Below are 21,246 nucleotides of genomic sequence, written 5' to 3' on the forward strand. Positions count from 1 at the left end.
CTAGCCACTCTTCGTCTAACCAACCCCCCCCACCCCCCACCACACACACACACACATCTCAATTCAGTGTTTACAATAGATATTAATCATTACAAACCTTTCTATTTACCCCACCATGGAGTAGTTAGCCAACTACTTACACAGATTGTAGGAAGTAAACCACAAGATAACAGATGTTTCAAGCGTAACTTGAAAAGTCATATAGCCAGGAACTGCAGACAAAAGCTTGAAGGGAATAAGAGGTCCTCCCAAAGAACACCAAAAAGAGGGAACTGTTAGAGATGTGTGAAAACTAGCCATTACAGCTGAGACTGTGGAGAATCAACAGTTCTGAAGAAACCATGGGGACAATATTCCAAGGATGAGTATTCAAGCCCAAAGAGATTGAAAGAACAACAAAGGGTTAACCCAGGCATCAGGAAATGAGAATTAGCTGGAATTATGAGGCAACGTTCAACTGAGAATACCACATCTGACTCAAATGAGATAAGAAATTCACTGTTTAAAGAAATGAGTCTATGAGTATTGATTGAAGACATTGCAGTATATCTATCAACATTGGTGGGAACTACCTCTAGATGTGAAAGAAGAAGAGGGAGTGATGCATAAAAGCAAGTGAACATATGGTTGAGCAAGAAGAAAACTAGAAATTACCCTAACTGTAGGAAATATCTCTAGGCTTCATGATGTGTGGATAACTAGCATCAAGGAAAAGTACACATTGGTTAGGCTAGCTTCAAATACCTTAACAATCTATAGCCAGGTGGTCCACGTGCACCACATGACAATTATTACACCAGGACGTTTTAAAAATAAATTTACTCATAGTGTCCAGGCTGCAATAGAACCAAGCACTCCAGTGCATCCTGATGGATTAATGGTTGATAGAACTGTTGTAGATGTAAATAATAAAGATGGCATCTATATGGCCATAAACAAAAACATAAAATGTGAGTCAAATCATGACTGAACCTTTAATGAAACATAAAGGAAGTCCAATGTCCAATATTTACATAAGGCCAGCTTACTACCTCACTTACAAGAGCTGTATGACTGAAGCTGTAAAGGTTTTACAGCTGATTAATATCAGAGATTACATAAATTGTTCATGTAACATCAAGGTACCATCTCCAGTGGACATCATGGCTTAGGCCAAACAAATAAATAAATATTGCAAGCCCAATATGACAACTAGACAGATGACTCTCACTTGCAAATCAGTTTGAGACTTTCAAAGTGATAGAAGCCATGACAGAACAAGGAGTGATAAAATCAAGTGCTAGTCCATGGGAATCACCTACTGTACTTATGAAGAAAAAGGATGAATCCATAAGGTTCTGTGTTGACTACTACAAGGCGAAAATTAGAAAATTAGGCTTAGGTTCACACCAAATCACACATAAATGTATTCATATCTTTAAAGTACTAAGTGATATATCTGATAATACTACATGCTTTAAAAAATAACGATATATCAAAAGTTTATAATGTGTGATGTACTATAGCTTTACTAAGTGTTACATATTACTTTAAAATATATTTTTGGTTATAAGTTTAAGACATTGCTTGCAGTATTTTTCAAGTTGATTAGTACATACAGTTCAATTACAATTATTGAAAATACTTCATAGTCAAACCTATATATATGTGTTATTAGAAAGACTTTCTTCTTCTCCATTAGCAATTTACAATATATATATTTTAATCATGTGGCCAATGAGTGTAGTTAAAAAGAAATATACAGCTTAGTAATCTTTTTATAAACTTATACTGGTTAGAAGAGTACCTATTTTAGTTTGGCACAATAGGCAACAGAGAGGATATTTATTCTAATTTTCAGATATTGTTTTTTTTTCCCATCAAAAACTAACTCATATCTCATCAATTTAAATTATTATGATTTTAACTGTCAGAAATCAATAAATCCCTTAGCCAGTTACATACATAAAAATGCTGCAATGAAAAAAGGCATTTTAAATATCCATGTTTCAAAATTATTACTGTTCAAGAACCAGTTTCCTTTGAAGCCTCTGAACACTGTATGAATCAATTGACTGCTCAAACCTTGTATAATTAGCAATCCAAGACTATTTTGAATGGTCAAACTCATTAAAAAGAAGATACGATATTTGAAAAAGTATTTGCCCCTCACACAACAAGAGATATAAGAAAAAAAGCCTTTAGTGTTATAAACCATGAAATAAGTAACTAAAGTTTAAAAAAATATTTGGAATGGCAGGTCTTTAATACAAGTCAAGAAGATTCAAGATAAAAAAACTGCATTATCTACAAAAAATTTAAAACATTTGCGCTATAATACAAATCAGAGACAATTCTTGGATTGTGCTAATCAATTATATTCATCTAATAAAAAATAGCAACAATCGAAACAAATTTCATTTAGTTGATTAATTCCATGAGTTGTAACACTAATCTATTCAGCTGAGCAACCAAAAATTAATTGAAAATAATAACATAACATAATGTTTTGGGACAACCTTGGAACTATCGGTCCATCTCGGTGGATAGATAGCTGGAACAATCAAAAACAATAACTGGAAATACATTAGTTTTTGATTAGTTGATTATTGTCATAACATTAATTGATTTAATTGTAATTCTGATTAATCAACTATTTTGATGTAATTGCTACTCATATGCAACCACTATAATCATCCAGTTCTATTAAATATCAAAAAGTTTCAAAAATACATTCTTTCATTTATTTATGTACAAGATTTTTTGAGCACTTAAAAAGTGTTTTTCTGACAAACAGTAATAAAATTATGATCTTCAGTTACATCAGTGTGCCAACAGAAGGTTATGTCACTAGTCTACACATGGTGTGAAGAAAAATGCAAAAGGGCTCAGCTTGTAAGGACCAAGGGCTGATGGCTTTGTATTCTGTGAAAGGTCAATGTACTTTACAAGTAGTTAGAAATATCAAATATCTCTAAATCCATGGTTAGTACTTCACTTTTGGAAGGTTGGTAATTGGGAAAGCTTATGAAAAATGACTTGGGCATTAGCATTTTGAACATGAAAAAGGTGTTTCTTTGCATAAGTAATATAAGCAAACAACTAATCATATTCTCTCTTCTGATCAGGCAACATTCTACACATGAACCAAATAGTGGGCAACATTCTACTCATGAATCAAATAGTATCAACTTAATGCAGGCTTCCAACACTTTACGGATTATTTGAAATAGAAAATGATGAAATACTTTCATTTTCTTCACTTATACTATAAGATTCATTATGAAATTCAATAGGCATATCATATCTGTTCTGAAATGATTTAGTTGCTACTGTAATGACAGAAGTCGAAGGAGAAGCAGCATGAAAAGACATTGTGTCTTACTGAATATTTTTGTTGAATTCACTCCATCACAGTCACAGGACATGTACATGTAGGTCAAGTGTTTAATGAATACTGCTTACACTTAGTTTTAATTGTTTTACAATATTCTAAACAAATGCTTTTTGGTTTTTCCGTTGCTAGACATGCCTTTGTTTTACATCAAGACAAAGCTCTTTCTTCATTGTCTAAAAACTAATATAGAATATTCAATGTTACTAAAAATTATCTGTTTCATAAACACTTACTCTGACTTCTTATTCCATAATTCTACTTTTTATGTGATCACAAAAAAAAAAGATTCCAACACTTCAGAATTTGTTAAGTTCTCACTCAACATCCACCACTTTAAGACTGTTTTTTGTTAAAGCACAAAGCTACAAAATGGTCTATCTGTACCCACCATGAACATCAAAATTTGGTTTTTAGCATTATTCAGATTTACCACAAAGCCACTGGGATGGGGGGGGGGGCATTTTAAAATAGGGATAACACTGACAATTTTTCAAACAGGAATTTCCTCTACATAAAGCAACTTTTGAAAAAAAAAATGTTTCTGTTCTCTTTCTACTTTGCTTCTTCAAGATTTTTAGAACAAATTTTGTAAGGATCAGTACTTATATTTTACTCTCAAATAGTTTTCCAAAACATTTCTTTTTGAAATGTTAAGAATAAGGATAAGAATAGGAACATCTCTTTTATTATAGTATGTTAGCTTCAATAAAGGAAATAGAAGTGATTGGCAGTGCTAATACTGATAAACATTTATTTTATTTCAGAGGATCTATAGCTATTCAGTGACATATATATGTGTTTTGATACTGAATTACTCTGGAAGTAATCCACGAATTGGTTGAGCAGAGTACAGAGTTTATGGTAACAAACAAAAACAGATGAAATATTTTGACTGAAAAGATATTACTAGTAGGGCAACTAGTCCCTCATTTTTCTATTTTGAGATCTTTTGTTATTTATTATTTACCTCATTGATTATCATTTAGATACCCCCTTAAGCAGTAACTTATTCACATTTTCTAATCGTTAAATACCTTTGGTAAGCCTGCTACTGTTGTGAACATTTATTTACCTCAGTTGGCCCCAACTAGTCTAAGAGAGCGAGCAAGAATTTGGAAAATGTATCTTAATATTGAAAGACATAAAAAGTGAACTTGGATTGTGGAAATTACCTTTTTTTATGAGAGAAACAAACAATCTCTATTCTTTCTTTATGTTACTCTCATTAACAGTGTTGGTTACAATATTCAATATATCTAGTCTTATTATTTTTTATTACATTAAATCTCCTGAGCTGGCCAAACCTTGTTAACAACTAAAGAAACAATGCATTCTAATTTTTGTAAGTAAGAAAAACCACAGTGACATATATTTTATAGCTGGTATATAATACAATCCAGTCAATTCAAATCAAACATCATGTGGAGGATTGTATCTCAATAAATTTCAATAATAATGCAATGATTCAAGTTGTAAAATATTAACAAATGAATCTAAGAGTTCCCTGGGTTGTTGAAAACTAGTGTACTTAGTGCACATTTTTTAAATATATAGTGTCCTTACAGATTGATAATGGCTATGTATTGACACAGATATTGGTTGTAAATGCCAAAGTTCAAAAACAGTGGGTAGCTTCCACCCATTAAGTATTGGAGATAATATATGCAGAACAAAGCAAGAGTTAGAATTTTAAATTACATTTTAAGCAGTCTAAAATTTGTTTCATATATTAAAAACTATTTAAATACAAATGTTTATAGTTATCTGTTATGTTACATTTGTAAAAAATAAAAATGAAGAGTTTTCTTTCCCACTACAAGAGCAGTCAGAATCTGTTTTTGAACCTACAGGCTTCACTGTTGGGAAGCACTGTTTTTTGTATTGCACTATTTTTCTTTTGTCACAAAATTCGCAAATATTGGTCTGTACTGAAATTGTACTACATAATATAAATTATTCACTTTTTTAAAGCACTATGCCAGGTCTTTCAGCTTTACAAGCAATACTAATAACGTATAAGTCCAGTCAGAAACAACTTGCTGTGCTTCCTTGCTACTAAACCACACTATTATTAATATTAAACTTTTACTAATAAAAGAATGTAGGCTTATGCATGACTGGATTTTTTTTTTAATTACTGTATAGTGTATACTAACGTTAAATTTACAAGTTATACTTATAGATCTTAGCCTATCTAAGTATCTTATTGAGTTATTCTTAATAAATTAAGTTATAAAATATCTTCACCATTCAATGAAAACTACAGTATAAAGCAAACTTTGTGATATCATTATGTGAAAAAGCGATAGCAAGATGTTTTTCAATTTCCCGTCTCTTTTAGTTTAATAACAGAAATTTTGAAAGAAATATTATGAAAAAACACGAGTAAAACGGAGTACGGCATAGAGGCATTAGTAATTGGTATTTACCCTAAACTGCAGCAACTTAAACTCAGTTAAAGCAGCCTAATCACGCCAAAGTTAGGTAAAAAATTCTACATTTATTAAGTTATAATACTTTATAAGTAATAATAACTTTAAAGTTTCATTACATTACACAGTTTGATTTCAACTCTTAGTTTAAAGTTTAACATGAGTACACTAATACTAATAGAAATAGTGATACGTGTTGTCATGTTTACATTTAACGGTTTATTCGAAGTTTGATCTTAAGACTAGTATTAGTAGTACTAACCAGTAAGTTTTATAAAAGTAGATTAAAATTGTGCACTTATCATGATATATCAATGAAAACCAAGCATACCCAAATACTTTGAGAAACTGTAGTCAACAAACTATAAGTGTAAACTGAATCTACAACATTACAAGTTCAACGTCAATTACAATTTTCAAGCAAGCCCATTGGTATTGGTTAATAAAATCAACACAGGTTTACAAATTTTCCTGCCATTTTGGTCCTGATATAGCTAATACGTGGAACTGCTATTTGCGACAATGAAGGGGAAAAAAAGATAAATCGACGCGTTAAAAAGGAATATGAATTGCTTATTGAAAGATTGTGTATTTTAGAGTTAAATTGAGGTTTGAATAATAAATTAAATAATACTTTAAACACATATGAGGTTCATAAATGGTTACAAAACTAATGATAATGGCATACATTTGTTAACTATTTTTCTTTTATTCGGTGTAGTCTTTCGTTTGATCAGGTTTTCAAACAGAGACTATTTAGTGTAGATATGTATAAATCTAATTTTCGTTATTTCTATGAGCATGCCTCATTTTGGAAAAAAGAAAGAAAGAAAGGCGCATGCTCAGTTTCATAAAAGCCGGAAGTTCCGCTTGTCATCAATCACACTTAGCAGGAGGAGCTAAGTTATAGGCTTTCTTATGGAATGAACAGTGATTGACAGCCGTCCAAGGTTGAAATGTGACTCTGATGCCTGATTCTGATTGGCCAATATTTTTCACTGACGTAGCCCTCATCACAGAAAACGCTCATCTTTTATGGCGAAGTGGTATGACTGGCATTATCGTTCAACCCACCCTTGAAGCTTCTTGCTGTCCGTCAAAGGTATTTCAATCAAAACACTCAATTACAGTTGGTTTACTATAACGTGTGTACTACTCGTAGTTTTATGGATGGTCGTGCGCGTGTGCTGTGGTGAGGCGTTAAGGCTGGAGACAGAGTGTGGCCTTCGCTAGACGGACAGCCACACCGTTGTGTCTGTTTGGCGAGGGTGGTGTTGAAGCATGGACGATCAACAAAGAATGATGCATCCAGTTTCTCAGCATCACTCGGTCAGCATGGCGGGTCATGTTGTACCCCAACACGGTTATGGCATGCCACAACAACCACATGGCGTGGATCCTACAAATCAACAGCATGCCCCAGACCAAGAAGCTAGAAAACATGACATTTCCGATATCCTTCAGCAGATAATGAATATAACAGATCAAAGCCTCGACGAAGCTCAAGCGAGGTAGGCTAGAGTTCCCGGAGAATTTCCGATAGAGCAAACGTAATAACCGTACTCAATGGGTTATCCTTGCATAGTTAAGCTAGTGGTACTGCTAGCTAAGCCTACTTTAATACCATGATACTTTAAAATGGGTAGTTCTAGCGGTAGATTAGATAATTTTTTCTTTATTCTTTCAGGAAACATACACTAAATTGTCATCGAATGAAGCCTGCCCTCTTCAGTGTTCTCTGTGAGATCAAGGAGAAAACAGGTGAGTGATATTGAAGGACGTTCTACTACTGTAGTAGTACTAGCCGTAGGGTTATAATTTGTACAGGCTATATGGACGTTTCCATATTCTGGTGGTAGTAATGGTTAATTTAATACATTATCTCACCACTAAACAGAATTTTGGCCAAGTTATAAACGCCAGTTTTCTGAGATTAGAAAATATCTGTAAATATTTATAGCCGAAAAAACGGTTCATATGATAGCAAAGCTGTATCATCGTGCCTGTGGTGGCGATAATTTGTTAGCAAAAGAACTTACTGTAGCGTTTTGTTGCTCAATATTAAAGGGGATATTTAAAATGTTTTCAAACAAAACGTACATCAGGCTGGAGATACTTTGGTATATTTAAGAGTGAGAGGAAAAAGGGATTTCTTCCCCCTTTTTTATCCATAAAGAAAAACAAAACCAGTAGATAGTAGCAATCGTTTTTTTTATTAGTTTCAGATAATTTGTTAAATCATATTTCTTAAATATTTTTCAGGTATAAGTGTTTAACCCTGATAACGATGTAAAACTGAAAAGTTGAGATTTTTTTAAGTATAAAAAACGTTTTTTTCTGGATCATTCAACTGAATTGTCTGTAGGCTTATAACTTTTCGATCTTTACTGTAGTATATGCCTGCGATGTACCTATATTCACATTAAGATAATGTAAACTTTCGAGTAAGAGCATCAACGTAATACTAATAGTACTTTTGTGGGTAATCAATATTAAACTCATAAGAGCTGCTAAGACATTTATTACAATATGTATCTGTGGATATTTTCAGAAAGGTTTAATTTTCTTGTTAATAATTATGTATTTAATTGTAAAACGGCAATAAATGTTTCTGTAACAAGAATTTGTTACGAATCACTGCTGAAAAAAAATTGTTCTAGATTGTGTATACTTGTAATTATTGAAATATTGTAGACTATAATCAATTAGTCACCAGTTATTGGCGTGCTTTGTTACAAAAAATAAAATAATTGTATTTCTTACAATTCAATGTCCATTCGAAGTTTGAACTGTAGTTATAAATAATATATATTTTTTAGACAAATATAATTTACAGTTTCATCTCATGCATGTAGTTTCGAATCAGACAGTATTCGCGCTGTAATCAAACAAGTATCAATAATTTTGAAGCTGTATTTCCAATGGTACTTAAGGTGTATAATTAGTTCACCTTTGTGAGCGAGTTTAATGAGAAATACAAACGAAACGCCTCAAATTTTCTTGTTCCTGGGTTACAAAAACATATTATCAGTAAAACATTGTTGATCATTTCACAGTTTATTTTGTAAGAACATTAATAGTGTTACTGACATGGACAAAACTGTTGTTGTGTGATGCTTTTCGATGCCGATTTTACAAACTTTGTCAGTCTTGTAAGGGCACGCGTACGCAAATGTAAGTTGTACTTGCTGGTTGAACTGAGTTCTAGTATCTTTATTTTGCACTATTTATTTTCTTTCATTTTACACAGTATTTACTTAGTAGGTTGGTGACTATTAGGTCAAATTTGAGAAAAATCGTATCCATGTCACACACACACAGTTTAGATCAAGTGTGGATATTCTGTATAAGTTAAAAGAAATGGATGAACAAGTTAAACCATTTAAAATGTGAAAGATAACTAATGTTGATATTTTATTTTACCGGAATTTTTTGTTCTTGTTGCTTTAATGTCACAAAAGAAACTTACTGAGTCATTAGATTCTTGTATTTTTCTGGATGGTTTATGGTTAGTTGGAAATTTATTTATGTGCGGTTATGAGGTTGTTTGCAATCGCAACACTTCGTTAGTTGTTGAGCTTAAGACTGAAAATCCCAGAAACTTTTCTATTCGTTACACGAACAGTGTTAAGTTTTGCTAACATCCACTTTGATTTATGTTTAATTTCAATTAAAGTAGTAAATTACCTTCGTGTCTTGAAATTACAGGGCTAAAAATGTTGACGATATGACACGGGAATATTAATGATGGTAATTTCATCTAGTAAGGTTATACACGGTCATTCTTTTTTCTATCACTCATTAAAAAGTAACAATGATTAGAAAAAGTTGCGAGTAACGTTTCGTTATACGGCTTAATATTTGAGTTTATAGTTACCAACAATTCTAAACATGTTTCTGTTCTTATGCAATGGGAGGAACGTGTTCATAAAAACTGGACTATAGTTGACTGATAGGACAGTCCTCCCGTTTGAAAGTGATAAACTTCCAACCCGAGAATTTGAATACACGGTATACTTGCGTCTGTTCAGTCTTTCCCGAGGCAAGCCCTAATTATGGAAGTTAGGTTAGTAACATAATATGGGCCATGTACCAAGTAGCTGACCTAGTTTGGAGAGATATTGGGTGGTCTAGAAGGTTTTTGTACCTTTAATCTTAAGTTCTACTTTGAATATCAATAAGGGTTTTATACAACATTAAGCTGCCAAAATGCTCGTGTCTCTTGTGTAAAAATAATTATGTTACTGTAATGATGTTTTCATTGTCACAACATGCATTTCTACAAGATCTCCGATGTAAATATTCATCGTTAATCGTGTTTATTTCATTTATGAAACTTGGTATTCGTATTCATATTTCACTTATTTGTGCAGATTTAACAATGGATAAAGGGCCCCTTATCTTATTATCATGCTTTAATTTGTACACACACACACACACATATTTTAAATACAGATGGACATTGCTGTAACTTTCTCACCCTAACCGAGTTTCTTCTGTTGTTGTTGGATTAAGCACATTTTCTAAGACAACACTGTTGACTAACTGTTGTATTCTATGAAGTGGGAATGTGTTACACACGCTGAGCTTTATGGTGCCAGTTTGACTAAAATATATTTTCGGTAGAAGGTTTTGCCGGAAGTGATTGTACAAAAATGTTTTCGGATTTGTCCTCACCCCAATTTTAATTGTGACTTAAAACAATTTATGTGAGAAGCTATAAAGATTTGTATAGACAGTAAATACAGATAAGAGATTCCAGTCTTCGAGACAGCGTGACTCTTGAGGTTCAGGCAGAATACTCACTAAAAGTACTCTTCGCGCTTCTGCATTTTCTTTTGATCTACACAGAACCGTTTCTTCTGGGGAAAATTAATGCTCAAGCAGCTGCTGTTTGTAAGCTACTCAGTGATTTTAGAACGTTTAAACAGAGCCGATTAGTGATATTTAACGACTTTCTACATGTCTCAAACGTTCTTTTTTTTGTCCTTTTTTTTTTCGTTTTTACAATATCGTATTTTGTATTTATATATTATTTTTCAAAGTATGCAAGAAAAAAAAAATCGAGCCACAATAGTGCTAGAATAATTTAGTTCTTAATTTATGGTTGATGACGCTTTCGCAACTTCTTTGCTATATTTTTCACCCAACCTTTTTTCTTTTCTTTTTTTCTGAGAAGCGCGAAATTTTATACTTTATTTTCACATGTGTACCATGGGAATTGTAGGTAGCAAATTTTCACCTATAATAACTACATATAGACAGACAGACAGGTAGACATGTTTCTTATTGCCAGGATGTTGTATTATCTGAAAAGGTGCGCACAATAACTCTTACCGTGAGTTAGATATTTAGATGTAGGACTGAAGTAACTCATCCGAATAATAATAATAATTATAATAATAATGATACTCTGTGGAGTAGTGCATGTATCATTGAATAATACAACTGTTGGAGGCAAAACTTTTTACAGGTGTTTCTTCTAGGTGTGGAAAAACATATATCTTCCACTCATATGAGGGGCTCAGGCCACCCATCTATGGTATAACTCTGTGTTTCGGAGCTAGCGAGCCGGGTTCGAATCCGTGCAATACCACAAAATATTCCCTGTATTTTAAGCTACAGGTGCGTTATAAAAGTGATAGTCAATTCCATAGCATGAATGGTTGGTTGCAGGTTGTCGGTGACTGATTGTCTTCCTTCTGGTAAAGTAGGGACGGCAACAGATAGCCTTAGTAACTTTGTCATAAATACAAAATACGCTCACCTGATGAAGGAAATTTAAACTTTAACAAAATGTATATGTTCGTACTGTACTGGAAGTCTGAAAGGGCATATTTTTTTATAAGAATTATAATATTTGTTGAACTGATACGATATTTTATAATTTCGCATGTGTATGGTCGATTTTTGTTTTTGATTTGTACACTGATTTACATATATATATATTTATATAACATATATATTGGGTTTTTTTACCGTATGTATTCTCTTCTTGGAAACAGCGTTTCTATAACTAATAGTCGAATTCCATATTGTCTGTGTATGTGAATATGTTGTTTAGTAAGTTTTATGAAGCTTGGGCTGTAGTTGAGTTATCGGTCAACAAATATTTTATCTTCTGTTTATCAGACTGTTTGGATTTGCTAACTCTGGAACATGCGCGTTCCATATTGTTAATATGGGTATCACTAACGCTGATTTAGCTACAAAGACGAACAGTGTAGTTTTATTATTATTATTCATGTTTCCTACTGCCCGCAAAAATTCGCTTCGCATTTTGAGGCCGTGGGTGTGAATTAAGAGTGATGGTCACATCTCGTTATTCCTTCAAACAAGAGTTGGCGGTGGATACTGTTGACTAGCTGCCTTACATCTATTCTGTCATTTCAAGATTAGGGACGACAATAAGCAGCAGATAACCCTTTGTGTGGCTTGGCGCGAAAAGTTAAAACAACAGACGTTCATAGTATATGATAATAAGCGATGACTGTGTTGCGAGCTTGTGCCCACTGTGAATAATAACCATAAGTTGGATTACTTATAGAGTTACTGGCTTGAATTATATTAATTTATGTACAGCTCACAACATATAATGTATAAAAAGATTTAATACTACTGATTAAGCAGTGGCGTTTTGAGATATTTTTGTATACATCACGGAATGGCCCAGGTTAAATCCCTGGTGAGAACAAATATTATACCCCCAGTGTCTCAGTGGTAAGTCTGAGGAATTACAACGATAAAAACCGGGTTTCGATCCCGTGATGGGCTCAGCATAGATAGCCGAGTGTATAGATTTGCGCTTAACAACAAACGAAATCTGTATACATTATACTAACTCATTTTTTTAAACTGCTAATATACGTACGTGCATTATAGGTTCAATGATAAATGACGTTAGTTACATGTCATGAAAAATCAGACGTTCTTGTTAAATATTATTATCATTTTTCTGTTTGAAGACTTCATTAGGTTACGTTATCACGCTAGATGAATCTGGAGTGGTCGATTCGATTTCGTGAGTGGGTGGATGAGAATTTATACCACCAGATGGCACTGGCATGTCGCCTACTCAATAGTGGTATTTGAATTAAAATATATTTTTAATATTCCACATTTGTAGTTTTAACCAAAGAGCTGTGTCTTGGGGAAAAAATGTGGGTTCGATTGGTATATAAGTGTTACAACGAAATGGGTGGATAAATATATATTTAAATCGTAACACGATTTAACCACACCCATAATATTAGAGACGAAATCCTTGATTTCCACTTTTTCGGAAAATTAATATACATTACTTGTACTACGCTTCTAAGAGCAAAGTAGACATTCGTGATACTAAGACTAATGATCTGGTTATATACGTTTTGTTTGTTTGTTTGTACTACATGTGCATGAACAATGGAGATTTTGCTGATAAACGTATGGTGCTAATAACTTGATGACGTCACAAAAACGTGGGAGTGGGCTTCATATCCCAGTTTGTGTGTTAATTGACTTTGGTTAACTTCGAATGACGTTTTTCTTATCGGTAAATGAACTAACACACATTTGTTAGGAAATATTCTTAAGTAACACGACTCGCTTTGTTAGACGACGAAACGCAGTTTAATTGTTAGACTCTATAATTACAACAAGAAATTTGAGTTTAATGTATTTCGATTATTAACAAGGGTAATTGTGTGCTCCTGACGGTTAACTAATGTAGCTTCTAGTACGTTGTATGTGGATGAAGAAATGTAAATAATCACCCACGATATCTGGTTATGTACCACGAGTGTTTGATAAAGATAATGGTGCTGTACGTACTGTGGTCACGTGATACATGGGCCATGCTCTTAGTGATTTCCCCAAGATCTTTCAGCTTGGATGACTAAATTAATTAATTGTGTTTAGAAATTATTTTCAGTTTAGATTGATGTAAACGGGTCAGCTTAAAAAAATGAATTAAATTAACATGGCTCGAAGTAGGCAAGGTTCTATCATTTTTGACAAGAAGTAGTTTATTATTTTTTAAAACACGTATTGGGTACAATAAGTTCAGAGTTGTATCTAATATTGCTGATATTTTACACGTTGTTATGCAAATAACGTTACTCTTACCCTGGTGGTGGACTAAAAATTAAATGTCGATGAATGAACAGGTCTTGTACAACTGTTTCTGTTCACGTGCAAGCCTCCTGAGATAGATGTGCAGTAAAGGCTATTTTACCATACTATAGTTATATTGCAGTAAGTTCAACGAGGCTTCTGATTCTTATCACATGTTTTTCTTCTGTTTGCATTCTCGAATCTCTGAGAAGAGATACTAGATAGTTATATTTGCTATCAAGTTCTTATATCTGTGATATAATATGCCAGTTAATTATTGTATGTGTGAAAGAGGATGTTAGGTCTTGTATCTGTGAAAAAAAAGATGCCACATAACACTTATGTTTGTGGGAGAAGATGCTAGCTAACTATTTTATCTGTGAGAGAAGAACCTAGGTAATTCTTGTGCTTGTGGGCGAAAATTGGTGGTAAACTTTTTATATCTGTATTTTCATGCGACTGGTGAACTTTTTATTGCTGATATATACAAACACTGGTGTGAAGATGTTTGAAAAGCTTTTTGTGAAAAAGGTTTCTTTGTATGTAGATACTTTGCACCCTGTGTATTTAGGCCTAATAGTTACGTAATTGTTTTGTTAATAATTTTTAAACGCTTTCATTCAGCTTTAGAAGCCCCTCCCCCTTGCCACACAGCAATATTTCTGGCCTACAGTAACACTCTCTTGTCTTCAAATTCGATGACGAGGAACCCACTTTGAGACTAATAATGGCTGGAGACGGCTTGAATGGTTAATGAAGAAAAATTTTAATATAAGTTTAACATAACATCAAATGTACCTTGTCGAAACGTTGTACATTTGCTGTTATGTTAAACTTATATTAAAGTTTTTCTTCATTACCCATTCAAGCCGTCTCCAGCCATTATTACTCTCTTGTCTTGTTTAAAACATTTGAATTTTCGGAGTCACTAGATATCATTCTTATTAACGGACGAAGAGATTGTTATCAAAGCCACTGAGTAATTTAATTGTTATACAACCCACTTCGGACAATAGCGGATTTTCAAATCAAGAGAGTTTGAAAAATAACATATGCTTAGCAAAGTTAGCACTTCTTCATGTCGTTTTTACACACGGCACGAACTTGGGAATGTATAACCTCACATCTCACCAGGTTGTACTGGACCGTCTGGAAATAATCGCTATCAGAAAGAATAGATTAACTCTACAGGATCCCATATGGTGCGGCTGGACCATGGACACGGAAGTCTTGAGTGTTGGGGGGCACGAAGCAAGACTGTTCGGCTCCGGTTACACAGCCAAGGATCAACATTGATACGAAATGGGTATTTGTACCTCGTAGGAGACAAATGGCAAAAAACTTAGGAGGGGCCTCGGTCGGTGGTCTCGCCCGGTAGTTTCCGGGGTGATCGACGAATGAGAACTTATAGCAGTTAGAAAAGAAAAAAAAGGGGGGGGGGGGATTGCATCAGCAGATGCAGGCAATTTTCCTATTATACATTTGGTGTGCAGTTTAGAAGGTCATCCTGTTGTACATTTCTGAAGTGTCAAAACATCAGGAGTGTAGAATCGCCCATGTACGTGTGATTTTATGTACCTCTCTTGCATGTATATTTTTCCGACTGAAAATATATATGCATACCGATACTTTAGTTGTTCTCTCTCCTTTTTTTTTGCTCAATATTCATTAAGTAATCTTATCTTGGATAACCTGAGACTAAAGAACAACTGATACATTTCTGAATGGGTCCACGGATACTCGAGCAACGCTGTTGTTCAAGCAAGCTTCAGTGGACTTTTTTTTTTTGGTAAGACATTATCGTTTGATATTGTTTGATCTAACATTCTGACTCATCGGAATGTATATAATATATCTAAATACACGATAGCACATAATGTATTTTCTGTACACATAATTAAAGTCATAAGAAATAATAAAATCAAATAATTGTGTCTCATTGCAAGAAAAAATCTACTTGGTAAGGTAAACTACGCCAACACCCATTACTCCATTTTCCCGCCATTTAGCTAGCAGTTCGTTACACTGTACGAGGTTAGTACCCGAACACCAACCGATTAGTGTTAGGATGTGTAGATTATAAGCAAGTTCAGGTACTCTGGTGCACAGCTAGTTTCATACTGTAACTGTGGAAAATCTTAATAACTAACACTTACCTTGCTTGTCCCTTGGTAACCATCAGTAACCGTCCACCAACCAATTACTGTTTAAGAAGAAAAAAAAAAGAGTCGATAATAAGCATGCAAGTTCTGGTAGTTTAGAGTATAGCAAGTTTAACATTTCTTACACACACACAAGATAGCGCTAGTGTAAACCAGGAAATAGTATCATAATGACGCCCGTGTTTCTATGACCAATAGCCTGTTTTCAATGTTGGTTTATCAAATAATTATCCTGAGGAATAACAATACACTTTTGTAGCTTTGGTAATACTACTTTTAAAGATTAATAAATCAAGGACCAGTTTGTGATGTGAAAATGAGTAACACAGACTAATTAATGTCATTTTTTGTATTTTCAATATCTGATGTTAAATTTTACCTGTTGAACCAGGTAATATAGACTAATTACTGACATTTTGTATGTTTTCAATATCTGATGTTAAGTTTTACTTATTGAAATAGGGTTATATAGACTGATTACTGACATTTTGTGTGCTTTCAATATCTGATGTTAAGTTTTACTTATTGAAATAAAGTAGTATAAACTAATTACATACATTTTATGTTTTCAATATTTGATGTTAAGTTTTACCTATTGAAATAGGGTAATATAGACTAATTACATACATTTTATATGTCTTCAATATTTGATGTTAAGTTTCAACTATTGAAATAGGGTAATATAGATTAATTACAAACATTTTATATGTCTTCAATATTTGATGTTAAGTTTTACCTATTGAAATAGGGTAATATAGACTAATTACATACATTTTATATGTCTTAAATATTTGTTGTTAAGTTTTACTTATTGAAATGGGGTAGTATAAACTAATTACATACATTTTGTATGTCTTCAATATTTGATGTTAAGTTTCACTTATTGAAATAGGGTAATATAGATTAATTACATATATTTTATGTCTTCAATATTTGATGTTAAGTTTCACCTATTGAAATAGGGTAATATAGACTAATTACATGCATTTTATATGACTTCAATATTTGATGTTAAGTTTTACCTATTGAAATAGGGTAATATAGACTAATTACATACATTTTATATGTCTTCAATATTTGATGTTAAGTTTTACCTATTGAAATAGGGTAATATAGAGTAATTAAATACATTTTATATGTCTTCAATATTTGATGTTAAGTTTTATCTCCTGTAACCTTTAAGAAATATTTTGTTCTTTTTTCCGTGGAGCAATTAGCTATTAGAATTTCTGATTTTTATATTGAAATGTGTACACTGAACCTGTGGTAGGTTACTGTTACACAATAATGTCTGTCCTAATTAAGTAATAGTACTTAAAATATAAAGAAAATAAGTGCTGTATGTATTTGTCTTATAGAATGCGGTATTTTATATATTTAAAAAAATAACATAAATATTTAAACCCAAATTTTGGTGAACTATATAACATTAGCGTTATATATGCAGCCTAAATAACGCAACTTTAATAAGGGTTTGTTACTTTTAAAATAATCGATTTATAGTTTAATTCTCCGTCTTCTCGCAGCCCGGCATAGCCAGGTGGTTAGGGCGCTCGACTAGCAATCTGAGGGTCGCGGGTTCGAATCCCCGTCCTATCTTTCAGCTGTGGGGATGTTATAATGTGATGGCCAATCCCACTATTCGTTGGTAAAAGAGTAGCCCAAGAGTTGGCGGTGGGTGGTGATGACTATCTGCCTTTTCTCTAGTGTTACACTGCTAAATTAGGGACGACTAGCGCAGATAGCCCTCGTGCAGCTTTGCGCGAAATCCAAAAACAAACAAACAAACCGTTTTCTCGCATTTAAGTAGTTTTGTAAAAGCAAATTGATTATTTAAATCATGAAGCTGTAATTTTTCACAATACTTCCTGATTTCTACTATCTATGCGTGACTGTATATAACTAATTTTTACGATATTATAATTTCAACAAATTTATTCGGTAAAAATCTAAAGAAATTTGCATGTAATTACACTGTTTTAAGCTGTAAAGGTAATTTTGTTATGTTATTCACATAACAAGTGTCTACGTGATCCGTATTATGTAATCTAATTGGTAAGCCACGAAATTACTATTCATAAACACACACCATAACCAACATATTTTCTGAGATATAATTGTGACCATCAACGATGGAGTAAGTGTCAATATATCTTGAAATGGTTTAAACAAATTTCGATAACTTTTAACATTTTATATTTAATTGTTAAAAGCATAGAGGAACGATCAGTGTCAGTGATGCAGGTTTGTTTAGAACAGGTGAGCGCAAATCTTCTTTAGTGTCTCTTTCTGACTGAAATTTTAAGCATGACAATATCTTTAAACATTAAAGATGGCGCTTCAAATGAAAGACATGGAGGCGAGAAAAGCTGTAGGCGACGAGCACTGTAATTATCTATAAATTTCAGTCGTCCTGTTGAAAAACAAACAAACTTTATCTGTACGTTTAACATTTGATACATTGTGTTAATTAATTATATATGATTATCTCTTTGTTTTAACAGAAAAGACCCGAAATCGTTTAAGTGCAGGTTTTTTATGCGATCCTACCGGTGTACTACGAGTGTTGATAAGCTGTTATATCAGTAAAGATCATGTCTAGTGATATTTGTAAATGACCTGGTAATCCATATTATTGTGGCTGCAGAAACTGTCACCGTGCTAAGAAATAACGCTCATTTTATAGGGAGCCTGGTGGTTAGAGCGCTCGACTCGCAATCTGCGGGTCACGGATTCGAATCCCCGTCACAGAATATGCTCCGCTCTTTCAGCCGTGGGGGCGTTATAATGTGACAGTGAATCCTACTATTTGTTGGTAAAAGAGTAGCCCAAGAATTGGTCGTGAGTGGTGATGACTAGCTGCATTTTCTCTAGTTTTACACTGCTAAATTAAGGACAGCTAGCGCAGATAGTCCTGGAGTAGTTTTGCGCGAAATTCAAAACAAACCAAACCATTTTATAGCTTGCGCGAAAGAGCAATACACGACTTTTAGTGTGTTGTATACGTCAGATTTAATAATTGTACTTCGAAAAATGATATTGTTTTGGGACAGAATGACGTCAAGATCAAATGCTTAGCATTTCTTTTTACCTGCTCTGACTGGTAGGTAGAGTGACTAATTTCCGTGTTTCATGGTCTTTAGAATGTTCAAAGATTAATAATGTCTTTCATGGTCAGCTGATATGTATATACAATAACGCATGTCACAATTCTGGTCAGTTGATGTGTATTTATAATAATAGATTTCACGACCATGGTATTTACAAATATATATATATATCTCACAAACGTGGTCCAGCTGATGTGTATTTACAATAATGCTTTTCACGACTGTGGTCCAGCTGATGTGTATTTACAATAATGCCTTTCACGACTGTGGTCCAGCTGATATGTATTTACAATAATGCCTTTCACGACTGTGGTCCAGCTGATGTGTATTTACAATAATGCCTTTCACGACTGTGGTCCAGCTGATTTATATTTGTAAAAAGATATTTTACGACCGTCGTTGGCTGGTGTGTATTCTAAGAAGATACTTCACGATCGTCGTCAGCTGGTGTGTATACTAAGAAGATATTTCACGACCATTATCAGCTGGTGTGTATCTATAAGAAAATATTTAACGATTGTCGTCAGCTGTTGTGTATCTATAAGAAAATATTTCACGATTGTCGTCAGCTGTTGTGTATTCTAAGAAGATATTTCACAACCGTCATCAGCTGGTGTGTATCTATAAGAAAATATTTCACGATTGTCGTCAGCTGTTGTGTATTCTAAGAAGACTATTTCACGATCGTTGTCAGCTGTTGTGTATTCTAAGAAGATATTTCACGACCGTCATCAGCTGGTGTGTATCTATAAGAATGCATTTTACGACCGTGGTCATCAAATTCTAATTTAGTAAACTATCAATGTTTTTACTGAGTATATCCATAGTTACTTTTTAATATCTGTTATACAAATAGCATTATTTTAGAACGAAAATGAAATTTTTAATGTTGATCAAGTTTTTTCTTTACTCTTTGTAAGAGTCTAAAATACACATAACACAGCACCATAGGTTCTCATTGCCCTCCCAGTAGCACAGAAGAATGTCCGCAGATTTACAACGCTAGAAACCGGGTTTCAATACCAGTGGTGGGCAGAGAACAGATAGCCCATTGTGCCTAACTTCAAACAAAAATAAAAAAGGTTCGCATTGACGAGTTCTTATTCTATTAAAAAAACAACAAAGACTCATATTTTAATTTGAAAATAAGGCCTAAAACAGTATTGGTAACACTGTGATCATTCGAATTTTAATAACTAATCTTTGGTCGTATTTATTTAAAAATCTGTAACTACTTCAAATTTTCAAGTTATTTAATTTTTGTAAAATGATGCTAATTACCGCAAGATTTGGATTCGTTATTATTTTAGGCTTAATATTTTTAATTGCTTGTTCCTTCCGATTGTTTGTTTTATTTTAAGAAATTAAGCAAACAATGTTTGTTAGGAAAACAACCGACATAAAATTAAGTTGTTTTATTAGAATTTGACGTTGGCGTTTTTAGAAATGATTAGAAAACTGATCTTGTGCCAAAGTATGTGAAAGTTCTGGAAAATTTCAGCACATTAGACCCACCGGCACAGGTCAAAGTAGTCAGCGTTTCTCCCCTCGGTCCTCTCAAGTCCGTCCACCATTCGATAAGGAAACACTGAACATCTAAAGTGCTCTTACCGCATTGAGTGAAACCTCGCGGAGCCGGCTTTCGATATGTTACGTTAAATGGACTTGGTATACGAGGTCGAAATACAATGTGAAGATAATCAGTTCAGCTGATTTATACGACATTCGGTTATGACAAACGCTGATCCATAATGTTGGTGGTCGGTAAAAGAGACTTTCACAAAGAGAGTGAAAAAACAACAACATTTTTTAACAAGTGAAATGGAACGAGCGACTTTTAAGAGACGTTAGCTGTGTTTTGATATCAAAACATGCTATCCATGAAAGTGTAAATTTTGACTTAGAATATTAACTAGAACTTTATAACAGTGGAAAAGAAATGTGCGACTTTAGGAATAATAAATTAAGAAATGAAACTTTTATGTGATGAAAATCCTAGTCTATCATCCACCAATATCAGACAGTTTACGTGATGAAAATAATAACATTTACATTCAGGAAACAACATTCTA

At 33.4% G+C, this 21,246-nt stretch overlaps 1 protein-coding gene and 1 long non-coding RNA gene across 6 annotated transcripts in view; one reads left to right on the plus strand and one right to left on the minus strand.

Moving 5' to 3' along the window:
• The window catches only part of LOC106457190, a 39,679-nt gene extending 33,375 nt beyond the window's left edge, over positions 1-6,304 (minus strand). For 3 of the 4 annotated variants that reach the window (XR_002610099.1, XR_002610097.1, XR_002610098.1), the window contains exon 1: positions 6,140-6,304. This is a non-coding gene — a long non-coding RNA (uncharacterized LOC106457190). The remainder of the gene's footprint in view (positions 1-6,139) is intronic. The other variant, XR_001290684.2, reaches the window with a different exon arrangement.
• Positions 6,305-6,898: 594 nt separating this feature from the next.
• The window catches only part of LOC106457186 (pre-B-cell leukemia transcription factor 1-like), a 237,600-nt gene continuing 223,252 nt past the window's right edge, over positions 6,899-21,246 (plus strand). The window contains exons 1-2 of one of the 2 annotated variants that reach the window (XM_022383028.1): positions 6,899-7,319; positions 7,496-7,569. In XM_022383028.1, the coding sequence (XP_022238736.1) occupies positions 7,090-7,319; positions 7,496-7,569 (304 nt within the window). In that variant the 5' untranslated portion in view covers positions 6,899-7,089. The remainder of the gene's footprint in view (positions 7,320-7,495; positions 7,570-21,246) is intronic. The other variant, XM_022383027.1, reaches the window with a different exon arrangement.

Source organism: Limulus polyphemus, unplaced genomic scaffold (assembly GCF_000517525.1).
Source record: "Limulus polyphemus unplaced genomic scaffold, Limulus_polyphemus-2.1.2 Scaffold301, whole genome shotgun sequence".
NCBI lineage: Eukaryota > Metazoa > Arthropoda > Merostomata > Xiphosura > Limulidae > Limulus > Limulus polyphemus.